Below are 26,149 nucleotides of genomic sequence, written 5' to 3' on the forward strand. Positions count from 1 at the left end.
TGCTGTAGATGTTTTTAACTCCTTTATATCATGCTGGTTAGTTTAATTTACAGCAATGCATCATCTATAAGATGTATAATATAAGATGTGTTTGTAACATACTCTAAAGTCTCTCTCTCTTTTAAAGAGTTTATTTGGAATTTCCTCAACACATAAAGGAACACTTTGTCCTTCAGTTCATCACAAACATTCCACATCAACACATCTGGAGACACGTGGTTTTCACGGGACAGGAAGATGATGAAAAACTGTCATCTGTAAAGCAACGGAAGCTGTCAAGACAAGTTTAAAATGGCATGAAATGGAAGTACAAGTTCATCAGATTTGTCCTTAAGTACAGTATCAGAGTAAACATACACTCTGGTCCGTTTTGTTCATTTTGTGTTGGTGACGTAGGAGTCATTGTGCTGCAGATCACATCTGATGTTTGTCTGAACGAGAGTGTGAAAGTCTGGTAGTGTAAACGTAACGTGTGCTAATAAAAGCCACAGGCGATAGCTGCCGTGCAGGACATGATACTATACATTCTAGGAAGTGACTGAAGGTTTGTATTTTGGCCTGGGGAACCGTTCAGTTCCTCCTTTGTATTCACGGTCAGAGACGGGGATTAGGGCGTCATTAGCTTTTTAACGAAACACAGGAACAACTTTTGCTTCCTTACTTTTGTATTAATTCACTTCCGAATATATGTTCTTTCATGTCTGGGCTTAAATCAAGTGTACTGTGATGATGTAAAGATTAAATAAATGCAATAACAAACAAAATCTAAAGAAAAGAAAGTGTGAACCGACTGTAAATGTAGCCAGGATTTGTCTCAAAGAATAATCTGATGGTAGTTAGTGTAAAAGAAAGCTCACTGTGAAGCAACAACCAGTAGACAGCGCTGCCTCGTGGAAACCGGTCGGACTCGTTCCCGTTCCCATGACAGGTGAATGTTCAGCAGGTTGCTCTGTGCGAGTGACTACATGTATATTTCCAAGTAGCTGCACCTGCAGGGAAAAGAAAACATGTTGAACTAAACTAAATAATGACCATGTTTGGTGCGGATAAAGCATTGGTAATCAGAGGTTAATGTCTATGTAGACCTACTGCACGGATGTGCTGCATCCAGCATACAACACACAGCTTCATACGCAAATCAAGAAACCTGAAACCTCAGAACAGGATTCAAAAGTCTAATCTTAGTGAAATGAGGATTGCAAAAGTCAGGACAAGACCAAACTAAAGTGTGAATCAGTCTCTGTGCGTCAGATTGAGTGAGGTATTGTTTGGCCTTTAGAAAAAAGAAAAAAAAAAGGCCAGCGTGTTTTTTTAAAACTAGTCATTGATTGTCTGTAGCAACACATACACTTCTTGCCTCAGACTGAATTTGAGTTGCTAAAGTTTCAAGTAATTTTTTGCACGTTACAGAGTAACTACACACCACTGGCTACACATGTGAATTATTTGTACATGTTGCATAATGGTGACTTGTGGATTAGTATCAGTTCTGTTTTATCGCTTATGCCGGGGTATTTGCATCCTTGTGTATTTAGATACAATGTGGGAAACTTGTAACCAGAGTGTTGAGCAGGTGTGAGAATGCTGCATGAAGATTAAAAAAACACAGCACTGTCTCACCCTCCACCGACTGGCTTCCTGGATGCATCAGCCAATCACGTCCGCTGTTATGAATCGAGCTGTAACTGGTTTTATCCGTCTCTATCTGGTGATCTACGCTGTTCTGAACGTTGGGCGTTGGAGCTTCCAAGAGACACAAACAGTTTGATTCTTTGAGCTCCCCGACGTTGAACACTCCTTGCAGAAAGACGGATGCAAATTAAAACCAGATTAGGATAACAACAAACTTAGTTGAGGGAAAAACAGTACAATTTGATAAGGCATCAGAAAGCTGTCTTGTATGAAAAATAAAAATAAATAAATAAATCACACCCTTTAACCAGTAACATGATTTATAGAGCACTTGTCAAAACCCAAGTTACAAAGTGCTACGCAAGGCGACTAATGAAAGTCTACAAATTAGATAATGGATAAAAAACAATTTGAGTAAAGCTAATTAAAATGAAAAAGAAATAGAAACAAGACAATTCAAAATCAAGATAAGCTCCCAGATAGAGTATGATGAAGATTTAAAAAGAGCCAAGCTAAACTTTTTTTATAAAGATCTGCTATTCAGAAATGCATCCAGTATCACAGCAACTAAACAGCTTAGCTCCTATTGAAGGGTGTTTTCTGCAAAACCAGACAAACAGTTAACACAACATAGAGAGAATGCAACATGGCTCCACTGCCTGTTAATACTTATTAAAGCTTATTCTTCCTGTTGCAAAATGCAAAATCCCTTTGCCAGTAAAAATGGTGCAGATGCAAAGATTCCTGTCAGGTGTGTGTGTGTTTGTGTGGGAGGGTGAGTGTGTGGAGGGTGTGTGTGTGTGTGTGTGTGTGTGTGTGGAGGGGGTTAACCACAAGATAAGAGAGATACTCATGACAGTTGACCCCAGGTGACCTCTGTTAATTAGAGGAAAGCCTGTAATGACACAGAGCTCGATGTCAGCCGACCTCAACGACCCCGCTGTCTGTTGAACAACAAGAGACTTTGATAGTCCCACCTGTTCAGGTATTCTTTGATTCATTAGATGTTCAGTAAATGGGACAAAAAGGATGATGCTGACTCATTAAAATAAATCACAGCGTTTGTTAAGGCCAACAATACTGTATGTATGTGTATATATATATATATATATATATATATATATATATATATATATATATTTATTTATTTATTTTTGAAGAAGCTGGACATTTCTGGGCCTTTTTCACCACACTTTGTTGTTTTTTTGGTTTAGATTTTCAGGTGAACATTTCCAGCTCAGGATATAACAGTAATTCAAATTAAACAAGATTGGATTGACTTGCACAGAAAGTTGTGTTTTGGCCTAAAACTAAATATACTCTCTATTCTCTGAGGTCCCCCAAAAAAAGACCATATAAGGGAGGATTAGCTACACAGACCCACCATTGAGCCCCAGGTATGTATTTATGGTTTGACATTTGCAATCTTATGTCCCATGGAGATTCAAAAGAGTATCATCTGCTTCATGTTTGGTAATAAGATTTTCAGGCTGATATTCTCAGTGTATTCTTTTTTTTTTAAATATTTAACCATGTATCCTCCATTTTAAAATGCCTCGAACATGCCCACTGACAATGACGCCTGTTAACTTAAACCCAGTGTGGGGTTTTTTTCTCCCGGGAGGGATTATGTATCTGACCAGCCAAAAACAGGGCCCGTCATTGTTTGTTTTTTAACAGGGATCTCATTCAGATAGTGATTCAGCAATGTTCCTCAAGGTTGTCGCATGTCACATACACTAAAAGGCCTAAAAGTGAATGCTGGTACAAGCATCTCTATATAATATAATCAGAACTGACTAAATGGTTGCTGTTAGCAATTCTTCTGTAAATGTGGTTATAAACAACATTATCCTCCAGAATCTGTAATATATTATGCTTTACTGGCGTCAAAAGTCTCTACAAATACTTGTTAAATATATTTTCAGAAAGAATACTGATGGTTTTCCCATGTGACAACAATTCCAATTGAAAAAAATTGAAACTATTCCCATTTGCAAGTGCAGTTTGAAGGTAAACACGATGCCACCTTAAGCTGACTCCACCTTCAGTCGTCTAAGCTGTATAAAGAAGGTAGAATCAGTTTCTCCCTCTCACTAAAAAGGTCTTATAGGACGTTGAGCCAAGAGATCCGATATCGCCTTCATCTCTGGAGGTTTGAGCCTGCGCACACAGAGGGGCCTTCTATCCCACAGAGCCCTGGAAAAAGAGTCTTGTTCAGCTCCTTCTTCATCCCCAGCTCCGACTATGTACTCCGCAGGCTTGGAGATCCTCGGGATGATTCTGGCCGTGGCCGGCTGGCTGGGGGTGATGGTGGCCTGCGGCCTGCCGATGTGGCGGGTGGCCGCCTACATCGGTCAGAACATCGTCATCTCCCAGGTGATCTGGGAAGGCTTGTGGATGAACTGCTCAGTGCAGAGCACGGGCCAGATGCACTGCAGGGTGCACGACTCCATGCTGGGGCTGCCGGTAGACCTGCAAGCAGCTCGCGCTCTGGTCATCGTCTCCATGGTGCTGTGCATCGTGGGCATCGGACTGTCGGTGGCCGGCGCCAAGTGCACCAACTGCAGCCGCGACGTGAGCAGCAAGCCGCGGCTCGTGGTGACCGCCGGAGTGACCTTCGTGGTGTCCGGACTGCTGCTGCTGGTGGCCGTGTCCTGGACGGCGCACGCCATCGTCCTGGGCTTCTACGACCCGCTGCTGCAGGAGACGGGGAAGAGGGAGTTTGGTAATGCTCTGTACTTTGGCTGGGCTTCCTCCTGCCTCCTCATACTCGGGGGAGCCCTGCTCTGTTGCTCCTGCCCACCCACTGCGGCCACGGCACCGAGCGGTGGTGGCTCCGGATCCCCCCGGGCGGACTACTCGGCTGTCAAGATCATGTCAGTGAACGGATACCCCAGAAGAGACTATGTATGAACATGTGACATGTGGGAGCGGATGAAGATGCGGTGACTGGCGTGGCAGCAAATGTGTGCACAGCAGGCGGATGTTAATGCAGCATCGTGGGCTTGGACATTAAGTATGACATTAAGTTTGAATCACTGATGCATGTTTCATGGTGTGTTTCTGTAGTGGTGGGCATTTTATATTGCTTTTAATACATTATTTTACTTACTTTTGTCCAAAAAACATTAAGATGGTGTCTTATCTTCAACAAATATAATGTCTATGCAATTTACTTCTGATTAAAGCAAGGTGTATACAAGGTTACAAACAAAAGAACAAAACTTTTTGAAGAATGTGATCATTTTCCAGTCTTCATGGTGAAAACAAACTTTGTAACTCTGCACATTCATGCCTAAGACTACGAAACTGACTGTTAAATTAACATTAGTAACATGACAACTCTGCCTGCATGAGTTCTTTAGTATGCACAAACAGGGCCAGATGCCAGCTGTAGAGTTCAGCAGAGTCTGACCAATAAGAGGTTGCACGCCAAAATTAGGTATTTTATTTCAATGCAAATGGAGGAAAAGCAACAATGGTTGGCTTGTTTCAGAGGAGCACCTTATGCTTCCCTTCCATTGTAGCCCGTCCGCCATTTGCGAGAGCGAAACCGAGTCGGAGATAAAAGTCTCCTTCTGCAAGGGTATGTAACCTGCACTGTAACTGAGCCACAAAGACCCTATTGATTAGACGCCTTCCAACTGTTTACTTTAGTCCCCAGGTGGGATTCACTGTATTAAAAGTGCATCGAAACTCTTAAAGAGTCAACAGAAATCTTGAAGAACATAGAAATAAATGACAAAACAAAAGAAGTTACTGATTGAAAAAGAATGCCACTTTGGATTTGTTGTAGACAAACACATTTAGGCTCACCTCAAATCCAACCAAAAAGGAGAAAACCTACTTTTGCGACTTCCCAAAATCTTGTTTAGCTCCTTTCAACTGTTTTAGAACATTTACATTACATTACAGTCATTTAGCAGACGCTTTTATCCAAAGCGACTTACAATAAGTGCATTCAACATTGGTAATCAAAAGAACTACTAGTCACCAGAAGTCATAAGAACATACGACCATTTAAAGCAGATATACAAGCTTAAATGGCAATTCAGCACTTCTGATTTATAGGCAATACACAAGCAATAAAAGAACAAGAAACAAAAGATAAATCATTTCTTGCTTTCTGAACTTGCTTTGTCTTGAGCAATGAGGTTAATGATCTAAAAAGATAGGCTTCTAAATATCCTTAAAACTCCCTGTGAGTGACCACAGACCCTGCTGGCAGGATTGTGCTACCGAGTCCAGTCATGTGTTACGGGAAAGTGCAACGGCCCGGTCAGAAGTGAAGACAAACTGGAATATCTCCCACAAGCCCCCACTTCCTTGGAGTTCCAAGCGAAAAGCAACCACAAACATGATCTTGTTGGCGAGAAGCTGACATCAGCTGTACAAGTAAGGCGTGCATAGATATGAGCACTTCACATTATGACAAAGACTGTAAGGAATGTTTGATCCTTCTTGACCTCAAGTAACCATTAGACACTTCTGAAATAATGTGGGGATTTTGCATCAAATGCATGCTGTGTTCAAAAGCAAAGTAATACCTTTTACTTGTCTCACATCACACTCGTAAAGCAGCATGTCTTTATTTTCAGTCTCTTTCTTTGTTGTGTGATGAGGGGTCCTGGTCAGACTTCTGGGGGTCTGAGTGTGCATGGAGGAGGGTAGTTTTTGGTGGCAGGTGCAAAAGTTAAATTGAGGTTAAATCCCATGATGCACTGCGACCTTCAGAGCAAGGACACTGATAAGACCCCCCCCCCCCCCCCCCCCCCCCTTCTGCAAATGCACACAGACAATTGTCTGGCCCACTCTCTAGAATCATCTCTAGAAAAGAAAAGGTCTATGTCCTGAAATAAATACATATGCTGTCCATATGCCTTCCACATGCAGATGCTGTATGTTTAGAACGGTTTTGTCTTGTTTGCGTTGCAGTTCCTGCACTTGGTCTCCGTTATTAACTTCCCATGATAACCTAAGGCAGCTGGGGATAGTTGTTTTTAGCATCACACAGCAGCACTCACTCCCAACCTCATTACGCAATATTTTATCATCTTGTGGTTTTCAGATGAAACTATTTTAAGATCTGTTTCAGGAAAAGAGGAATTACATCGTCTAGAGTCATATGAAATCAGTTTTAGTTTTCTTATTTCTCCCGGACATTCACAGTTGAAAAAAACAAAACAAAAATCAGTTCTCATCTTAAGCCACTAAATGATGATGGTGACAGTAAATGGAAACACGCAGACCTTCCACAGCACTTGGGTTGATGGTTTTATCAAATTCATTGGAAGCATACAGAGGCTTCCACCGGACAGTTACAAAAACACTTCAGATAACCAGAGTACTCCCACTGGTTTCCAAAGAACTAACCTGATCCATTTAAACCCTTGATACCCACGTCCAGCATGTCTCTCTATGATTCACAACCCCTTTGTACAACATGCGGTGTTACTAACACAAACCATAAAATGATGCAATATTTTTTGACAAAAATCAATTTATAATTCTTAACAGACTCATTTGTCAGAGAGGAGTAGAATGAGAAAAGCAACGGGAGTTGATAATGTGCCTTCCACTTTCAATCATTCATCCTCCGTTCTTTAAAGCGTCTGTTATTCTTTAACTACTCCACATGAGATACAGGCCCTCTGTTTACTCTCCCCTCACCCAAATATGGGGGAGAGCTACCGGGGCGAGGAAGGTGAATGATTAAGCCGACGCCGTTCGCATACCAAGGCTGTTTTTTTTTTGTACAATCAAGGTGGGACAGAAGACGATTTGAACTCCTCTCTGGCCAATAACCAAGTGACTCCACCTTCTGCGCTATAGAAATCTGCTGCTTATATGAGCAATCCTCCAGAGAATACTCATTCAATCTACTCCTGACGACTTAAAGAACACCTCTGAGCACTGTGACTCACACAGAGTTCAAACATGCCTTCAGTGGGACTGGAGATACTTGGAGTGCTTCTCGCTATCCTGGGATGGATCTCGGCCATTGCGTCCTGTGCCTTGCCCATGTGGAGAGTGTCGGCCTTTATTGGGGTTAACATCGTCACGGCGCAGACCACCTGGGAAGGCATCTGGATGAACTGCGTGGTCCAGAGCACGGGTCAGATGCAGTGTAAAATCCACGACTCCATGTTGGCTCTAAGTGCAGATCTCCAAGCCGCCCGCGCCCTCACCATCATCTCCATCTTGGTGGGCATCGTGGGAGTCCTGGTGGCCATGATGGGGGCAAAATGCACCAACTGTGTGGACGAAGAGTCGGCCAAGGCTCGCGTGATGATAGCCGCCGGGGTGGCCTTCATTCTGGCTTCCGTCACCCAGATGATTCCCGTGTCGTGGTCCGCCCATACCATCATCATGGAGTTCTACAGTCCGATCATACCCGAGGCACAGAAGAGGGAGATCGGTGCGGCTCTGTACCTGGGCTGGGCTGCAGCTGCATTTCTGCTCATTGGGGGGGGCATTCTCTGCTCCAGTTGCCCCCCGCAACCAGAGAAAAGGTACGGGCCCCCATCGAAGATGATGTACTCCCAACAAACGAGGTCGCTCGCCCCAAGTGGCTACGATAGGAGAGACTATGTCTGAGCTCGCACCTGCTCTTTTCTCACACCTTAGCCATCGTGGAAAAGACTGCTCACAGAGAGCTGGAGAGGACAGTCATTTTTTTATAGCATATCTTTCTTCACGTTGAGATGGAGAAAACTCCGCCACCATATAATGTATGCTCTTTAGAACGGAGCCCACATCAGACTTGTTTTCCTGTGTTAAATATTTTGTGTGTAACTTTGAGGCTGCTGGAAGCACTGAACTCTATGTTAGTGATGTGGTGTGCCCTGTGTTTTATACATGACAATGATTGTTGAATTTGTAAATCGGTTCATCTGAAATGTTTTGTCTAAAATGTTTCTTTTTTTCATTAAAAAGGCCTTGTTTTTTAACTTAAGTTGTCTTGATTATTTAAACTCACAGCAATTATTTTTGCTGAGAGAGTGAAACATCAAAAGTCTAGGAAAAATCATAAAATACAGTTGTGGTCAAAAGTTTACATACACTTGTAAAGAACATAATGTCATGCCTCTCTTGAGTTTCCCCGTTATTTCTACAACTCTGATTTTTCTCTGATAGAATGATTGGAACAGATACTTCTTTGTCACAAAAAACATTCATGAAGTTTGGTTCTTTCATGACTTTATTATGGGTTAACAGAAAAAGTGATCAAATCTGCTGGGTCAAAAATATACATACAGCAGTGCTAATATTTGGTTACATGTCCCTTGGCCATTTTCACTTCAATTAAGCGCTTTTGGTAGCCATCCACAAGCTTCTGGCAAGCTTCTCGTTGAATCTTTGACCACTCCTCTTGACAGAATTGGTGCAGTTCAGTTAAATTTGATGGCTTTCTGACATGGACTTGTTTCTTCAGCATTGTCCACATGTTCTCAATGGGATTTAAGTCAGGACTTTGGGAAGGCCATTCTAAAACCCTAATTCTAGCCTGATTTAGCCATTCCATTACCACTTTTGATGTGCGTTTGGGGTCATTGTCCTGTCGGAACACCCAACTGCACCCAAGACCCAACCTTCGGGCTGATGATTTTAGGTTATCTTGAAGAATTTGAAGGTAATCCTCCTTCTTCATTATCCCATTTACTCTCTGTAAAGCACCAGTTCCATTGGCAGCAAAACAGCCCCACAGCATAATACTACCACCACCGTGCTTGACGGTAGGCATGGTGTTCTTGGGGTTAAAGGCCTCACCTTTTCTCCTCCAAACATATTGCTGGGCATTGTGGCCAAACAGCTCGATTTTTGTTTCGTCTGACCACAGAACTTTCCTCCAGAAGGTCTTATCTTTGTCCATGTGATCAGCAGCAAACTTCAGTCAAGCCTTAAGGTGCCGCTTTTGGAGCAAGGGCTTCCTTCTTGCACGGCAGCCTCTCAGTCCATGGAGATGCAAAACACGCTTGACTGTGGACACTGACACCTGTGTTCCAGCAGCTTCTAATTCTTGGCAGATCTGCTTTTTGGTGGTTCTCGGTTGACTCTTCACCCTCCTGACCAATTTTCTCTCAGCAGCAGGTGATAGCTTGCGTTTTCTTCCAGATCGTGGCAGTGACAAAACAGTGCCATGCACTTTATACTTACAAACAATTGTTTGCACTGTTGCTCTTCGGACCTGCAGCTGCTTTGAAATGGCTCCAAGTGACTTTCCTGACTTGTTCAAGTCAATGATTCGCTTTTTCAGATCCATGCTGAGCTCCTTTGACTTTCCCATTGTAGCGTTTGTGGGCGTTTGTATCCAATGAGCCCTATTTAAATGGCCTCAGAGAAGTCACCGGCTGTAGTCACTCATAATCACTCACAAGAAGTTAAGAGGCCATGCTATGAAGCTCATTTCATTGACACAACTTTCTAAGTCACCAAAATTGCTAATTCATGTTGCTGTATGTATATTTTTGACCCAGCAGATTTTGTCACTTTTTCTGTTAACCCATAATAAAGTCATGAAAGAACCAAACTTCATGAATGTTTTTTGTGACAAAGAAGTATCTGTTCCAATCACTCTATCAGAGAAAAATCAGAGTTGTAGAAATAACTGGAAACTCAAGAGAGCCATGACATTATGTTCTTTACAAGTGTATGTAAACTTTTGACCACAACTGTATAAATCACCTTTCAGTGAAAATATCAGCAAAACTATGTTTTTAATGCAGTGAATTCTAGTTCTCGTAGGTGAGCTGAGTACTTGAGCACCACTACTACACAATATACATTGTGTACTTTGCGTATATTTCAATGGGTCTTCTTTGTAGGTCGTATATTTGGCTATACTTTTCATAACATAATGGACACCCATAGAGAAATTGGAACAGCCCATTCAAAAATAGTTTAAGTAGGTTAGATAAGATAAGTTAGATCTTCATATAAACAGGTGCAAAGAAAAATGTCTGATTCCACGCACCCTGCATACCTGACTGGGAGTCTATCACAGCACCCACCTGGCTGTCTCCCACATGTCTGTTGGCTTTATGATAACAAGAACCGCTACTTTGTCAGCTTCCCCACACTCAACTATCTGAGCTGCCCTCCCAAACAATGGATCTGTTTCATGTCAGAGGGAGAGACTGTCAACACTGGGAGGGGGGGATTTCTAGGGAGACAGACCCGGCCCCGAAGAATTTCAAGGGCATTCTACAGAGTCATTAAGGCCCATCACACATAACACTGTCGTCAGGTGAAAGCCTCGTAACTCCAACTTAAAGGTGAGCCTTAAACTGAAGGATCCCTAAAGTTTAAGGGGTTCAGTGTCCATACAGCATTTTATTTTTTCAGAGTGCGAGTGTCTTTTTCCAATTGTCCCCAGTGCGGAGAGAGAAGAGTTGTTTCTCACAGCGCTCAGAATCTTTTGTGCAGATAGTGACCCAATGCATAGTAACCAACGTTAACGTTTTATGACTCAAAATGTTTGCTTTTTTGGCCCTGGAGCTTCACTAGTAACAGACAGTTCAGAACAGAGACGGCTCACTGAGACTCAGTTTCCTGTATCTGTGTCACGTGGGTCTCGCCACTGCTCCGCCCCTTTAGGAGACTTGGTCGTATATCCTTTACTTCCCATGGGAGAAGTGAACGTGCCCACGTGTGGACGGTGCCCATAGGCTCACCTCATTGGCTCGTCTCCAGGACGAGACTCAGGGAGGACTCAGTCAGACACTTCTATGTTCTCAGCTGAGATGGATGGCATAGCACTGCAACACGTGTCTTTGGGTTTCATTAAAAAGCATTAATTTTTGTGGCTTATGCTATTCTACAGTATTGTTGATAGGATTTTTATTTGTTACTGAATAAGATGCATTTTCCATTTTGTATGCATGTTTGTAACTCCAAGGGGTTAAACTAAAAAGTAACTAAAACTAAAAAGAATATCCAACACGGAAATTGAAAAACAAATACCTATCCAATGAACTAATTACCGAATAGTCAAATATTGTGGTCCAGCCCTATTGGTCATATGACAGCTTTTTAATACCTCTTTGTATGCTTTCTAAAATAAACTGCAAGCTGAAAGCAAGATGTTTTTACATCCTGAAATGATAAATAAGGTTAGGAGGGTGTCACTGGTGAATGCAGGTCAGGCAGTCTTCATTTATTAGCCATTTTTTTAAAAAGCATCATCATCAGACCTGCAGAGACAATCTGGAATAATTTTGAGGAAGTGATCTACGAGTTACTAAAGACTTTTTAAGTGATCATTGAATGCACTGCCTTGAAAAAAAAGTGTTTCACAACAAAGATGAATCAGTCTTTTTTTTTTCTTGCATCTCTCCATGAAATCAAATAGAACACTTTTATTTTGAGTCATACATTAAGCCTTAATCCAACTTGGAACTGTTTCTTTGGTTATAATAACACATGCAGAAGTCGCATGCCCTTTCAGCTGTGAAAGGCCTCTTTGTGGCCAGGCCCATTGTGAAGCTGGCCATGTAAGCCGATAGCAGAGTGAGTCCAGGTCCTTCCTCCCCCTTTGGTGAGGTCAACTCCTTCAAGGACTCCTCCCCTCCACCTGATCTGCCTTATAAAAGGATACTGGTGAAGCTGAGGCAACAGAACATCACACTCACCAATGTGAGGCCTGAAATTAACTTAATTACTAGTTGGGTCTCTGGTTGACTCGTTCCTCTTTGCAGATTATTTTTTCTGTGATCTCCTCTCAGGTGTGACACACATTCAGCAGCAGAAGAGGAAGACGATTCAGTATGTCTATAGGGCTGGAGTTGATAGGCATCGCCCTGTGCATTTTGGGATGGATTATTGCCATTTTGGCGTGCGCCCTCCCCATGTGGAGGGTGACGGCGTTCATCGGCAGCAACATCGTGACCGCTCAGATCATCTGGGAGGGCCTGTGGATGACCTGCGTAGTCCAGAGCACGGGCCAGATGCAGTGTAAGGTCTACGACTCCATGCTCGCCCTCTCCCAGGACCTCCAAGCTGCCCGCGCCCTCACCGTCATCTCCATCCTGTTAGCCATCCTGGCAGTGCTTATCGCCATCGCCGGGGCCAAGTGCACCAACTGCATTGACGACGAGGCGTCCAAGTCCAAGGTGATGATCATCTCTGGGGTCTTCTTCATCGTTGCCGGGGTCATGCAGCTCATTCCTGTCTCCTGGTCCGCCAACACTATAATCAGGGACTTCTATAACCCTTTGCTTACCGACGCTCAGCGCAGGGAGCTGGGGGCCGCGCTGTACATCGGCTGGGCAGCGGCTGCCCTCCTGATTCTTGGCGGCGCACTGCTCTGCTGCTCCTGCCCGCCACGTGAGACCAGGTACAACCCTTCGCGAATGGCTTACTCTGCCTCACGGTCCGCAGGTGGCCCAGGGTTAGAAAGGAAAGACTATGTATGAATGACGATGGAAGAGGAAAATGACTTGAGTCTCAAGCCGGCGCGCCAAACCAAACTGAGGGTGTACCGAGGAAAAGAGCTCAAGGGAACAAGGAGACTCCGTAATGAAGGATGCATTTGATTTTGCCTTTAATGTTGGGTATCTCTGACTCCGGCTTTTCAGAGACTGAAAATCCACACAAAGGACTTTGGAGAGGAAATCTCCTTTAATCATGTTCAAAACAAAAGGGCAAAGAAAATGATGTTCTTAGTGCTCTGTCTTTTTTTAGGGTCAACACGCTAAATATTAATGTCACGAACAATACAAAACATATACGTTTTATACAGTCCTGGCGTCTTAATGTTTACCACTGAATATTTTTTTTTTATAGAAACTGCCATGACTGCTTCATGTGTCACCTTCATAAAAAGGAACTGCTGTGTAGAAAATGGAGGAATTGGATGTGTTAAATGGTACGACCGAGTCATCAGCGGGATTGGGTGTTGTGTGTAAATACTGCAGTAAGCGTATCATTATTCACCTGTAACTGTCAAGGCAAATGATGACTATTGAATGCAGCCTTTAGTGCAGTGTGGTAATGTTGGGGATGGGGAGGTGGCAGAGGACTTTGAGTGCTTTACAGTGTGGACAAGGGTGCACAAAAGCACCTGGGTTCATCCATACCAGTAATGATCTTTGTGTGTTATATACAGCTGCAGTACATATATCTGACAAGTGTTTTTTTTTTCTTTTTAATAAACATGACCGCTTTTTTAAGATACTGCATATCTTGTTTCATTTCAAACATAAAGCTCCTTTTTTAATTTGCATCTTCTGAAGATCACGCTTCTTTTTAAGATCGTGTAACGGCTCATTCACTCAGCACGAGTAAACCGGCGACAGAAAATGACGGAGTGAGTTCTCACCAGGTGACTTCATAAGAGCACCGATATTCAATCCCCAGGGCTACGTTACCAGCAACTGGCAACTAAACCACGCACGCTCTGAACAATTAGCCACAGGATCAGTTAACGGGCAGAGGTGAGATGTGTGAGCACAGAGGAGTGGAGTCATTCCAGACAGGCATGATTTATTTGTTTTCTCTCCCCTCACAGACTTTCCAACACACTTCTAAATATGATTATGAATTTGTGGGAGCTGCCCTGTATCACCAGACTACTTTTGACCACTGAACAAGATCTACTTGTTAATTAGAAGTGCCTTGAGAAAGCAGTTGGGATATTTTGCTTGACGTCCATTGAAGCCTACGGGTTATTTCCCAGAGACAGCAAACTTCCCTTCAATCCTCCACTGTCCTTTTTTTCCTGCTACCTTTGTGAACTTTACGTCATGATGAGATGCACCAATGCAGAGCACGGTTATCGAGACTCTAGCACATTTAATCAGCCAGAGTTTCCGTGATAGACATGAGTCAAGCCTTACAGCAGTCTAGTTTTGAAAACACATGCAACCACACCTGACAAAAGAAGCTGCGTGAAACATTTATAACCACCTTATAGTAAATATAGGGGCCTTCCCTTGGTGCTATATCACATTACTTTCCAACTGTCGCGTCTTGCTCCCATATCAATGTCGCCTCACACAAAAGGACAAGAAACGGCTTGACATCTGGTCATGATGACAGTAACTACAGATCAGAGCTCATTTGAAATTCTAATGATTATTCAAAAAGATTACATTTGAGTTAAAAAACAACATTTTTATAGATACTCTGCAGAGAAACTGTAGGTCAGGCAGGAGCAAATCAGTAGGTAACATACAGTCTGTAGCTGAGATGGAATATGGACTCGTTAGTCAATTACATTCCTAAATACAAAAAGGTTTCCTACTTCCAAGACTCAGGAGGATGTTTTTGAAACAATGTGGCAGTTGAGAAAATATCTTTTGTACATTTGGGTAAAATAGTTTTTTGATGTGTGGTTTTGGTAAATCAGATTATCTATTGCTCCAATGTAGGTCCTGACAAAGTTATATAATGCAAAGATTCTAGTAAAATTGCAGAAATCTTTGAATTTCTGTATTCATTTAGGATACAATTATTTACTTTTGAAAAGAATGTATATATATATATATATATATATACATTCTTTTCAAAAGTAAAACACACACACATTTATATTAAACACATTTTAAAATCTCTACATCTGTTTAATATAGTGTCTGATTATTTTTTACAAATTGGCTTTTGACTGATGAAAACCCCAATTTCTTAGTTTGAATCTCCTTATATCCTGTCTAAATGACAAATGATCCGCTACAGTAAAAGTAAAGGCCTGTGTGGGATATCACATAACACTAACCAAAACAGTAAAAAAACAACATATGGAGCAAATAAACTGATCTCTTTCAACAGAGCATCATGATGGCAGAGCGTGTTTACTGGTGAACAGTTTCCTGTGTGCTGTTCCAGTGACTTGTCTTAAAGCCTTAGGCATGTTTGGTCATTGTTAAGCTAATCATTGATTCTTACACAAAGCCACCCTTGATATAAATGGTAGCAAATAAAATGAAATGCTTCATTTTTTTTTTCTTTTAAAGATTTTCATATTTTGACAAGAAACAACAATCAACAATATAGCATACATAGGCCTAGTAAACCAAAGGTTCCTAAAGGCTAGATGAAACTGAATCTAATCAAATACCTAAACCTGGCTGACTGTCAGAAAAAGAAAAAAAACCTGCATTCTGAGTGTCTCTGGTCATGCTCTGCTGGCTCTGGCCAAACTCTGGTCACATGACCGATACTGGGGAATGTGAAGGGCCGAGAGGTTGCCTGGCACCTGAAGTCAGAAAGAGAAAGCAACCCCCCTCCCTCCCTGAAAATAACACAGGCTCACTCTGTCCACTCAGTGGGAACAGCAATTCACTCCTGAGGTTTCTTACCTGCAACAGCAAGTTATCTAAATCCAAATCTGAACCACAACAGACCCACAAAGGAATTGATTCAACAAGAATGCTTCTCTGTGAATCAAAGTTACAGAACCATGATAGCTTTTCTGTTTGAAACTTTCTCAGCAGGAGCCGTGTCCGACCAAAGTCTTCTAAAGAACATTTTCTCTCCTGAAAGGAGTTGTATCGAGGCACAGTACTCGGTATAATGCTGCCATCCATTTGAACCGTGAAGTCGGACAGTTTAACTTTACTTAACCTCCGGTTCTGACAAGTGAAGCCAATGTGGAAGTACCATCGACCTGCAGTTTCTAATGGCCATCAGGAGGCGTCTCCTCTGGTTTCAAAAGGAAGTCTGATAGTAGAGCAGTCTATATGAAAATGACCCCAATTCTCACTTGATTTACTACCTCAGTAAACATTGTGAACATGAGTTTATGGTCTCAATCTCTAGTTTCAAGTCTTCTTCCATACAGCATGATGTTCATTTAGTAAATTATGGTCCATTTAAAGTAAAATAGACCATACGCTTTGGGGCGTGGCTACGTTGTGATAAATCGGACGCTACCACGGCATTGTCCGGTTTGGGTGTCGTCTGTGTTTTCGTCTTACAACAGTAACCCTCTCACAGTGTGGTTTCAGTTCATGAAAATTATTTTTAACATTTCGGTCGCCTAAATACGTCTTCAGTATTTGGTTGTACTTAGCTCCATCCTCTCATGTCACTTCAGGTCGCAAAAAACCAAGATGGCAACGGCCAAATATACCAAACTCTAGGCTTCAAAACCATAGTCCACAAACCAATTGGTGATGTCACGGGAACTACGTCCACTACTTATTTACAGTATATGACTTGAAGGTCACCTGAAGTCAGATTTTTTACTCCAAAAGTATACTAACCTCACCAACCCCGACCTCAAAATCCAAGATGGCTGCTCTTTGCATCGGCAGTATAAAAGCTGTAGTAATATACTGTTTATTACACTTGCGTCTTCTTTGTGTCTCATTACACAGTACTCTTACACAGTACTGTCCAACTGTGGACATGTTACTATGGTGTTTGAAAGGTAAATAGAATGCAGAACTAAAGCCTATCAGGAAGTTTGTTTTTTTTACCGTTACACACCCAAATTACTTATATTTTCCAAATCAGGATCCCCCTTGACTTGTGTCAACACACATACTTGAATTACTAACATCTTCCTCCTAAAAATGCCCAATTCTTATGAAGGTAAAGTATATTCTGCTTTATTTTTGGAAGTCATTCTCTGTCACTGTCGACTAGATATACAAAACATAAAACTGATTATTGATGATATATAACAGCCAAAAGGTCAAAGGGCTGACTTTAAAGATGCTGATTAAACCGGGATGTGCAATATTGGCTTTCAACTGAGAAATGTGGATGTGGTTTCTTAGTAAGCCTCTAAAATGATGATATATTATTAGCACAATGTAGAGGACAAACAATTTTAGTATTGCAAATAATAATACAAATTTAACAATTTAAAATGTTAAAATTAAATGTTAAAACCAATCCACCACCTACCTTGAAGGACGACAGACAACTTACCCCATAACCCAACAACAACAAAATAAAGCACGGGGACCACAGGACCGCACAGAAAATCACAACTCAACAAGAACATTACGACCCTCGACAACTTTAACATCTATGAGTAATCCCCCAGCAAGATACGCATCCTCAACCTCCCACTCAAACCACATCACCCCGATGGAGGACACTGCACACGACACCGGAACAGAAGAACCTTCGCCACCCCGTACCGATAGAAGGCCCCGTTCCCTGTCAAACTTTGGCTACAGGGAACTAACAACAAACAACAGACCCTCACTATGACCACGTCCGATTAGACCCAGTGTTGCCAACTCCTCAGTAAGGAAAGTAGCTATTGGCTGTCCTAAAAGTCGCTAGAAGTCACTAAATGACGTCATTGCCTAATTGTAAAAAGTGAGTAAAAAAAAAAACCTTAATATGTTTAGAACTACAAATGTACTTTCTTCTGTTGATTTTTTTATTTTTGTTGTGCCATTGAAATAGGCCATCACTTCTTATGGACCCCATTGTTAATCACCGTCATAACGGAGGCATTGTCAGTCTGTATACCCATGAATATTCACCGTTACATCCTGCTCCGTAAGCCATGGCTGGATCAGCGGCGGCTGTGTAGATGTGCGATCCATCCGTCACCTCTCTGCTCTGACTGCAGCTGGGACTGCTCCGCGAGGCTGTGAGTGGGCGGCCCACGGTAACACCCGCTGCTCATTCACGACAGTAACTGTAGAACGGTACGTGCTTTCACGTCAGAGTCAAAACACCAGAAAAGTCTCCAACAACACCAGAAAAAGTCACTAGATTTGTAGCTTTTGACAAAAAAAGGTCGCCAAGAGGGTTCAGAAAGTCGCCAGATTTAGCAAGAAAGTCGCCAAGTTGGCAACACTGATTAGACCCTCACCACCTGAGACCCAACCTACACCACATAGCACTGAAAACTTCGAAGATGGCGGAGGAGCGTTGTGGCTTCCTAGAAATAGTACGGTAGAACAAACGTCACCTCCAAAGTCACAAATGTCACCACGGACCCAACAACCCCTAACACCCACTAACGCTACCAGGTCCCTCCAAACCCCTACTGATAGCGGCCTTCGACCTCAGTCCTTCCCCTCCACTACACAAATGTACACGCCACGAACACAAGGGCAATAAAAACTCCAACTGGACCCTTAACCCGACAAGACTAATCCTGATTATTGGGGACTCAAACATCGCCCGACTGCCAACAATCCCAGACGACCGAGTCCAGGTGGATAGCTACCCTGGAGGAAACACAAGCCACCTATCTCCTGAGAAAAAAAACCGACCTCCTCCGCAGTCAACAAGGTAGTGTTGGCATTTGGCATTAATGACAGGATCCGTGGAAACACCACCCTCCTGGAGCAAAATATAAAAATAAAAATATAAAACAGCTGCAATACTCAGGCCATCTTCCCACTCGCAGAAATCTAAATCCCAGTCATCAATGCTTTGGGAAAAATGCCAAGATCAAACATCAAAGTCCTCAACTGCATCATAACGGAGACCCCTAACCCCATCTCTTGTCTCAAAAGAGAGGCTTTCCAAACAGAAGCAGACAACATCCACTGGACATGGAACACGTCCAGAGAAATGTTGAACCACTGGAAGACTTTTTTAGGATTGGACACTTACCCCCAACAAACCCTCTCCTGATGAATGACAAATCCATCATAAACCTTTCCTCCAGCCCCCATATACATGGAAACAGCCAACCAAATTGAAAAGATCCTGGATGCAATGGTCTAAAAACATGCAATAGCCAAAAAACATCGGATTTACCTCATGACACAGGACACGCCACTGAAAAGACACTTCTACCTCCTACCTAAGGTCCACAAATCTCCAGAAACATGGCCAGTCTCCTTCAAAGCACCTCCAGGACGTCCAATAGTGTCAGACTGTGGCAGCGAAAGCAACCAGATAGCGCGGACCTGGGCATTGTACGGCCCGCGGGCCATATCCGGCCCGTTGGCTGTCGCCGACTGGCCCGCAAGACGTCAATGGGAAAACATAAAGCGTAAATAACTGTACATCATGCACGGAGTACAGCTGCATTGCTTTTATTTTGAAGACGACTGCTGCTGTTTTTTATTTCAATTTCCGTACGTTAGTACGTTCGTGGATGTGTGCAAGCAGCAGCATCACTGCAATCCCAACAATGGCAGTGTCGGCCATCGGAATGAGGCAGGTGTATTTGGCCCGATTGTGGCGCGTAATTCATCCCGAGTCTCAGCTGAGTCGGCAACCGGACTCCGCCCGCCATGTTTCTTCCGACATGCCGAGCTTACGCCGGAGCTGTGCCGGGTCATTTTGTCTACCTGGGATGTGTTGGTGATGCAGAGCGGACACGGACAACTGAGGCTTTGCCAGCTTAGCTGCAAAAGCAACATGCTCAGAAGATGTTGGTTCTCTGAACTGACAAAACAGAAAATGAGGACAAACAATTGTAATAAAAGTACTAATTTATCCGAAACATGATCCCTGTCAGTGTTTTACTATTATATATGGATATTACAAATGTATATTTGTTTGGATCATTATTCCTGCTGCAGATGTTTCAGGTGGAGCTTATTTTAACTCTGTTATACTGTGTTGCTCAGTTTGGGTAGTTAGGAAAGGTTTGTAGTGGAGTGGAAGTACAAAGTTGAATAAAATGGAAATACTCAAGTAAAGTACCTTGAATTTGTACATAAGTACAGTAAAATAGACTTAGCTACATTTCACCACTGATCATAATATTTACTCTTACCACTCACGGCTTATCAAAACCACACAATTTACTTTTTATAAAGAGGTGGTAGAATATAGAGCAGGATCCAGTTCAGTCTGTTGGTCCGGCCCTCCACAACAGTCCCTGTTTCTCATGTGGCCCCTTGGCAAAAATAATTGCCTGCCACTGAGATAGCGGAATTCCTGGATCACAATTTAAACCCCCTCTCCACCCGACAACAGCTACCTCAAGGATACGTACGACTTCCTCAACAAAGTACGAGCCATCGCGTTGCAAGAAACCTACCTACCATTCACGATGGATGTCGAAAGCCCATACACAATCATTGACACCTGAGAGAGTTGATGGTTAGGTGTGTGAGTGTGTTAGTCAGGCCATGTATTATTCATGTTGTGGGGACATAAATCGGTTGACAGTCACATTGTGGGGACTCCCCTTTCTTTTAGGGTGAACACTTGGATTAAGGTTAGGTTTAAAGAACATGCATACATCAGGTTGGGGTATTATTAGATACATTAGCTCACAAGCTCTAACTCTGACACATTTACTTTGAAATGTTGATTAATATGCACTGTCCCTAATATATAAATGCATACATATATATATATAAATAAATAAATGAATAACTAATGGTTAGCGGTTAGTGGAGTTCAGAGGGTTAAGAAAGGGATGGTTTTACAATAACAGGTAGAAAACGCCCGTTCTAGAGCGGTTGTATACGGAACCAAATATATGTTAGATTGATTGTAAATTGTGACAATATGCTAACTATGTTTTAGGCAATGACTCTGGGCTTTTCAAAGAAGTGAGGTCAAAGATGGAGGGCTCATAATATTTGAAAGGAAGGCAGGGCAACAGATTACTATTATTATTACAGATGAATGCAAAGAGAACATAAAGGCTTTCTTTTAAAGAGATTTAAATTCCATTGAAATTCCCTTTAATTCTAAAAGAAATGTGGATAAATTACATTGTCCCTTAAAATAGATAACTTTTTTCAAATTAATGCTTGTTTGTAAATACTTATTCAAAGAGACATTCTTACTCTTAGAAAATGTAATTACTACAATACCTGTGTACAAAACACATTAACAGAGATGTGAATGTCCTGTAACAGGGTGGACATTTGGTCTTGCTCACATGTAAAGAATTGGTAAAAATTATTAGACCATCATATCCTGAGCTTGACCAATATATTTTTCTTATAGTTTAAAAAGCTCTCTTTCAGATGAAATATAAAAATCATGGAAAATGAAAAACATTTTGATAGACGTAAACCTGGCTGAAATGGCACCGAATAGTAGGAATGACCCTAATGATATTTATTTGAATGAGTAAAAAGGAGAGTAAGGAAATAAAAGATTGTATTTTTATTATTACTTTCCTTACTGGAGAGCAATTCATGTTTTGTTCCTTTATAGTTTATGTGTGTGGACTTCACAATAGTTGTGCAGAACACGGCCGCTCCGTAGGTCTGATAACCCCACTAGTAAATGCAGACTTTAACTGGACAACAGCTGCTAAAAAAGACAACAAGGTCAGTAAGCCTGTAATCAGTTGTCCATGTTGAATTTAAGCTGGTAGTCGAATGGTAATCAATGTTGTTTGTTATCTTCCGGGAAAGAGTCACGTAAAGGGGCGTGACGAATCAGGGAAGGACATGTCGTGACTGATAAGAACCAATCAAGTACCGAAGATGGGTGTCTAGTCATCACGTATGCGTTTACGAGCGTCCACACGAAGAGGTAAACCCGGAGTTTTCAAACTCCTCCGTTTTCGATGCTCGAAAACTGCGGCGTAGTGTGGACGCTCAGTGTAAACGTAGCAAAACATATGCGTTTTCAAATGGAAACGTAGTAGTGTGGACACAGCCTCAGGCTTTGACAAAATCGTTTGGCTGAGGATCAGCACCTCTAAATCTGAGGCCATAGTTCTCAGCAGGAAACCGGTGGATTGCCCACTCCGGGTAGGGAATGAGTCCTTACCCCAAGTGAAGGAGTTCAAGTACCTCGGGGTCTTGATCGCGAGTGAGGGAACAATGGAACGTGAGATTGGCCGGAGAATCGGAGCAGCTGGGGCGGTACTGCAGTCGCTCTACCGCACCGTTGTGACGAAAAGAGAGCTGAGCCGCAAGGCAAAGCTCTCTATCTACCGGGCAATCTTCGTTCCTACCCTCACCTATGGTCATGTGGACTGGGTTATGACCGAAAGAATTAGATCGTGGGTACAAGCGGCCGAAATGGGTTTCCTCAGGAGGGTGGCTGGCATCTCCCTTTGAGATAGGGTGAGAAGTTCGGTCATCCATGAGGGACTCGGAGTAGAGCCGCTGCTCCTTTGCGTGGAAAGGAGCCAGTTGAGGTGGTTCGGGCATCTGGTGAGGATGCCACCTGGGCGTCTCCCTAGGGAGGTGTTCCAGGCACGACCAGCTGGGAGGAGACCCCGAGGGAGGCCCAGGACCAGGTGGAGGGACTATATCTCCAAACTGGCCTGGGAGCGCCTCGGGATCCCCCAGTCAGAGCTGGCTGATGTGGCCCGGGAAAGGGAAGTTTGGGGTCCCCTGCTGGAGCTGTTGCCCCCGCGACCCGATCCCGGATAAGTGGTTGAAGATGAGATGAGCTGCGCGTTTGGCACGATTGATGCAAATTTGTGTCAATCGCGAATTCCTGCGAGTTGAAATTTCTCCAAAAAAATGGCGTGACGCTACGGCGCGATAGCCTATCATCGTTGAGATGAGTAGTTATTTCGGTATCATTTTTGTCCATTTATTGCAGTTAAATCACAGCAAAATCTGTTTGTTTTGTATTCATACAGCTGTAGTAAACCAGCCAACGTGTGGCTAGACACAGTGAATACAGCTCGATAAAATTCACGGAGCTCCTCCGGACTATGTTATGAACCCAGACAAGATGGCATTTAGTTTCCCGGGATATCTGGGATTTCCACAACAAGTACTAAGCAGAAATAGAGGTTCTTTTTTCCATGGTTGATGGCGGAAATAAATGGCGGACAGTCGAGCGGCTTCCAGGGCAATAAGCCACGGCGAGTGTGAACGCACCATTAGAGGTGACTAAAAATTAAAATTGTTTTAATATCTTGTCAACTAAAATGTGCGTCACATCCTATTACGTCGCTGCCAAGCACCTTTCCCTGCAGGTGGCTAATCATGATTTGCAGACCCCCACCCTCGGTACACTATCAATGGATAAATCCTCAAAAGAAAAGTCATGGAGGAAAATAGAGAGTTTAATTCTGCGTGGACGTATTCATTTGCTTTCCCTGCCAATGATGCTGGCTTACCTGTATGCTTGATATGTGGCGAGAAATTTGCAAACAACAAAAAATGTAATGTAGAAAGACCCTTCCAGAACAATCACACAGCATATGCTGAAAAGTATCACGCTGGAGATGAGCGAAAAAGAGCGATTTCTCAACTGCTGTAGCAAACTGAGCAAGTTTTTTTCTCCTCTTCATAAGAGTTTGATATTGTTATAACAGGTAAAATAACAATAAAATGTCAAGAATTATCTTTATACTTGTTCTGTAATTTCATAAATACAAACTATAGTTTTAGTGACCGTGGCTAAGTGGAGAGCAGGGGCGCCTCTCAATCAGAGGGTTAGCGGTTCGATCCCCAGCTCCTGCTCTGCTAGTCTCATGTCAATGTGTCCTACGGTGTGTAGATAGATACTGAATTGTAAGTCGCTTTGGATAAAAGCGTCAGCTAAATGACTGTAATATAACTACATATAAAATGTATAAGCTGTGATATCAAATAGCTTTTGCGGCTCCAGACAAATTTGATTTGGTGGAAAATAGGGCAAAATGGCTCTTTGGATAGTAAAGGTTGCCAACCCCTGGTTTACACCGACCGACTTCAGAGCGGTTGAAATTGATTTTTTTGGACAGTGTCAAAAAAAAAAAAAAAAAATGGTCTGGAGCCTTGTAAACCAGCTGCTGTAATCATAATCAAACAATAAAGTATCTGGCAATACGGATCATCAGTGATTGGTCATTAGTATCAGCGGCAAACAAAAATGTTTTAGGATTCTCTAAAATGTATATTTGCTCCCTTTTTTCTTCTGTGCCAAAATGAAATGAGGAAGTTAAGGGAGGCTGGTGTGCAGAAGGTACACAGGAATGTGAGCCAAAGGATCTCTTGGGTCAGGCTGTACTGGAAAAATCACTTTACGTATTTCGGTGGAACATCTATATTAGCTCATTGTTGAGGCCAACGTACCCTCAAATGTACCTGCTGATAAAGTTCCAGGTCAGATAAAAAGAGCAGGTCCCTCCCTTACATTCCAGCACAGTGCCTCTCAGCTGAGCAGAGATAAGAAACACTAACTCTCATTACTTTACAGTTCTGCAGCAGCAATTAAATCAGGTTAAACTTTGAGGTGACAGCAGTGTGTAACATTCTCAACTCACTGAACAGCTTCCGGCCGAGAGGAGTAGAGCAAGGCACTTGGCAAAATGAAATGGATGCTGGTACCATCAAACCAAACGTTAAACATAGTGCAAAGACACTTTGTCAGGTGGAGGTCATAAAAAAATAAATAATCCTCAGTCAGATTTGAGAGTGTTCATTTAAAAAGGACAAGTCTGATTAAACACTCATTTTTCATGTAAACATGTTTTTCATAATTTCTTAATGTATTGGAACAGAGAAGCGGAAGCAAAAGAATGAGCATTCGTGTGTTTTATCTAAAAGGTAATATCAAAGAAAAATATGATGGCGCCCTCAAGTGGTCATACTAAAGACCTACAAGAGGAGTCTTCAATCACAGCAGCGTCATGAAAGAAAACCCTACATTGGCTGTTATTGGTGCTCTGTTATATGCTGCACAATGAATCCTGTGCAATAACCGATACAATCAAACTGCCTATTTTTAAAGAAATTAATATTTCTTTAAAATTGTCAGTGTGCTCACCACACTAATAGTGTACGTATTTACACTTAATGTTCTAACCATTAGGGAGGTTAAAGATTAGACAAGTTCAAAATATAACTGAAATACATTAAATAATAATGTTAGTTAAGTTATTTAAATTGAGTGTAAAATGAAATAGAAAGATTCATAGGTTTACTTTTAGTGTGTGCGTGCGTGCGTGCGTGCGTGCGTGCGTGTGTGCGTGTGTGTGTGTGTAATGCTTATATGATAATGATATGGGAGTATCCACGTTTCACAGGAGCAGTGAATGGACTAAACTGCAGCTAATTATATAATTTTAGAAACAGAAACAGGTCAAATCTGCTCGAGATTGAAAAGTTTTTGGTTCCGTTCTTAAAAGTTTTGTATTTCCGTCCCATGCACAACTACAGTCCCAAAACATTGTTCAACACTGTGCCCATGTGGAACGTGTGAAACCTGAAAAACGTAGGTGTAGTACAGTTCAAGTGCCAGACTTCACAGTATATACATTACATCGTCTTAATAGCACACAAATCTTTCAGCTTTTAGGTGTGTAGACGTACGCAAACCGCAAATGGATTAGGAACGCCCACTGTAGATTCCAGTCAGATCTCTGTCACTGGTTGTGTAAAACGTTGCTGCTGTTACACAAGTTAGACAGCAGCACTGGAGTTTACGCTGGCAGAATTCTAGTCACTTCCGTTCAATCAGACAGCAACCGTCACTTAAATTTCTCTCACAAAAAAAAATGAAATAATGAAAGTCAAATCGAGACGCAGCAAACGTTCTTCTGCCCCTAACCAGATGTGCTGTATGATGAACAGTTGATCATAAATTGAAGGCGTGTGGCTGATAGTTGATAATTAGCAGGCAATTGTCACCGTAAGACTATATAAGGGCAGGTGTTGTGTCGTGTGCAAACAAGATATGGATGCCACCAAGAAAAGGCTGGAAGAAGAAGAAATAATAA

The 26,149-nt window shown here is 42.3% G+C and overlaps 2 protein-coding genes across 2 annotated transcripts; both read left to right on the plus strand.

The window, feature by feature from the left end:
- The first annotated feature begins 3,879 nt into the window (after positions 1-3,879).
- Positions 3,880-4,548, plus strand: LOC137882290 (claudin-9-like). The gene has a single exon (XM_068724556.1). The coding sequence runs from the start codon at positions 3,880-3,882 to the stop codon at positions 4,546-4,548; it is 669 nt and encodes a 222-aa protein (XP_068580657.1).
- Positions 4,549-7,437: 2,889 nt separating this feature from the next.
- Positions 7,438-13,812, plus strand: LOC137874603 (claudin-3-like). Its single transcript, XM_068713378.1, has 2 exons — positions 7,438-8,053; positions 12,388-13,812. The coding sequence occupies exons 1-2, from the start codon at positions 7,573-7,575 to the stop codon at positions 13,047-13,049; spliced, it is 1,143 nt and encodes a 380-aa protein (XP_068569479.1). The 5' UTR covers positions 7,438-7,572; the 3' UTR covers positions 13,050-13,812.
- The last annotated feature ends 12,337 nt before the right edge of the window (positions 13,813-26,149 follow it).

Source organism: Cebidichthys violaceus, unplaced genomic scaffold (genome assembly GCF_023349555.1).
Source record: "Cebidichthys violaceus isolate CVI_PGR_0920_01 unplaced genomic scaffold, fCebVio1.0.p SCAF_1, whole genome shotgun sequence".
NCBI lineage: Eukaryota > Metazoa > Chordata > Actinopteri > Perciformes > Stichaeidae > Cebidichthys > Cebidichthys violaceus.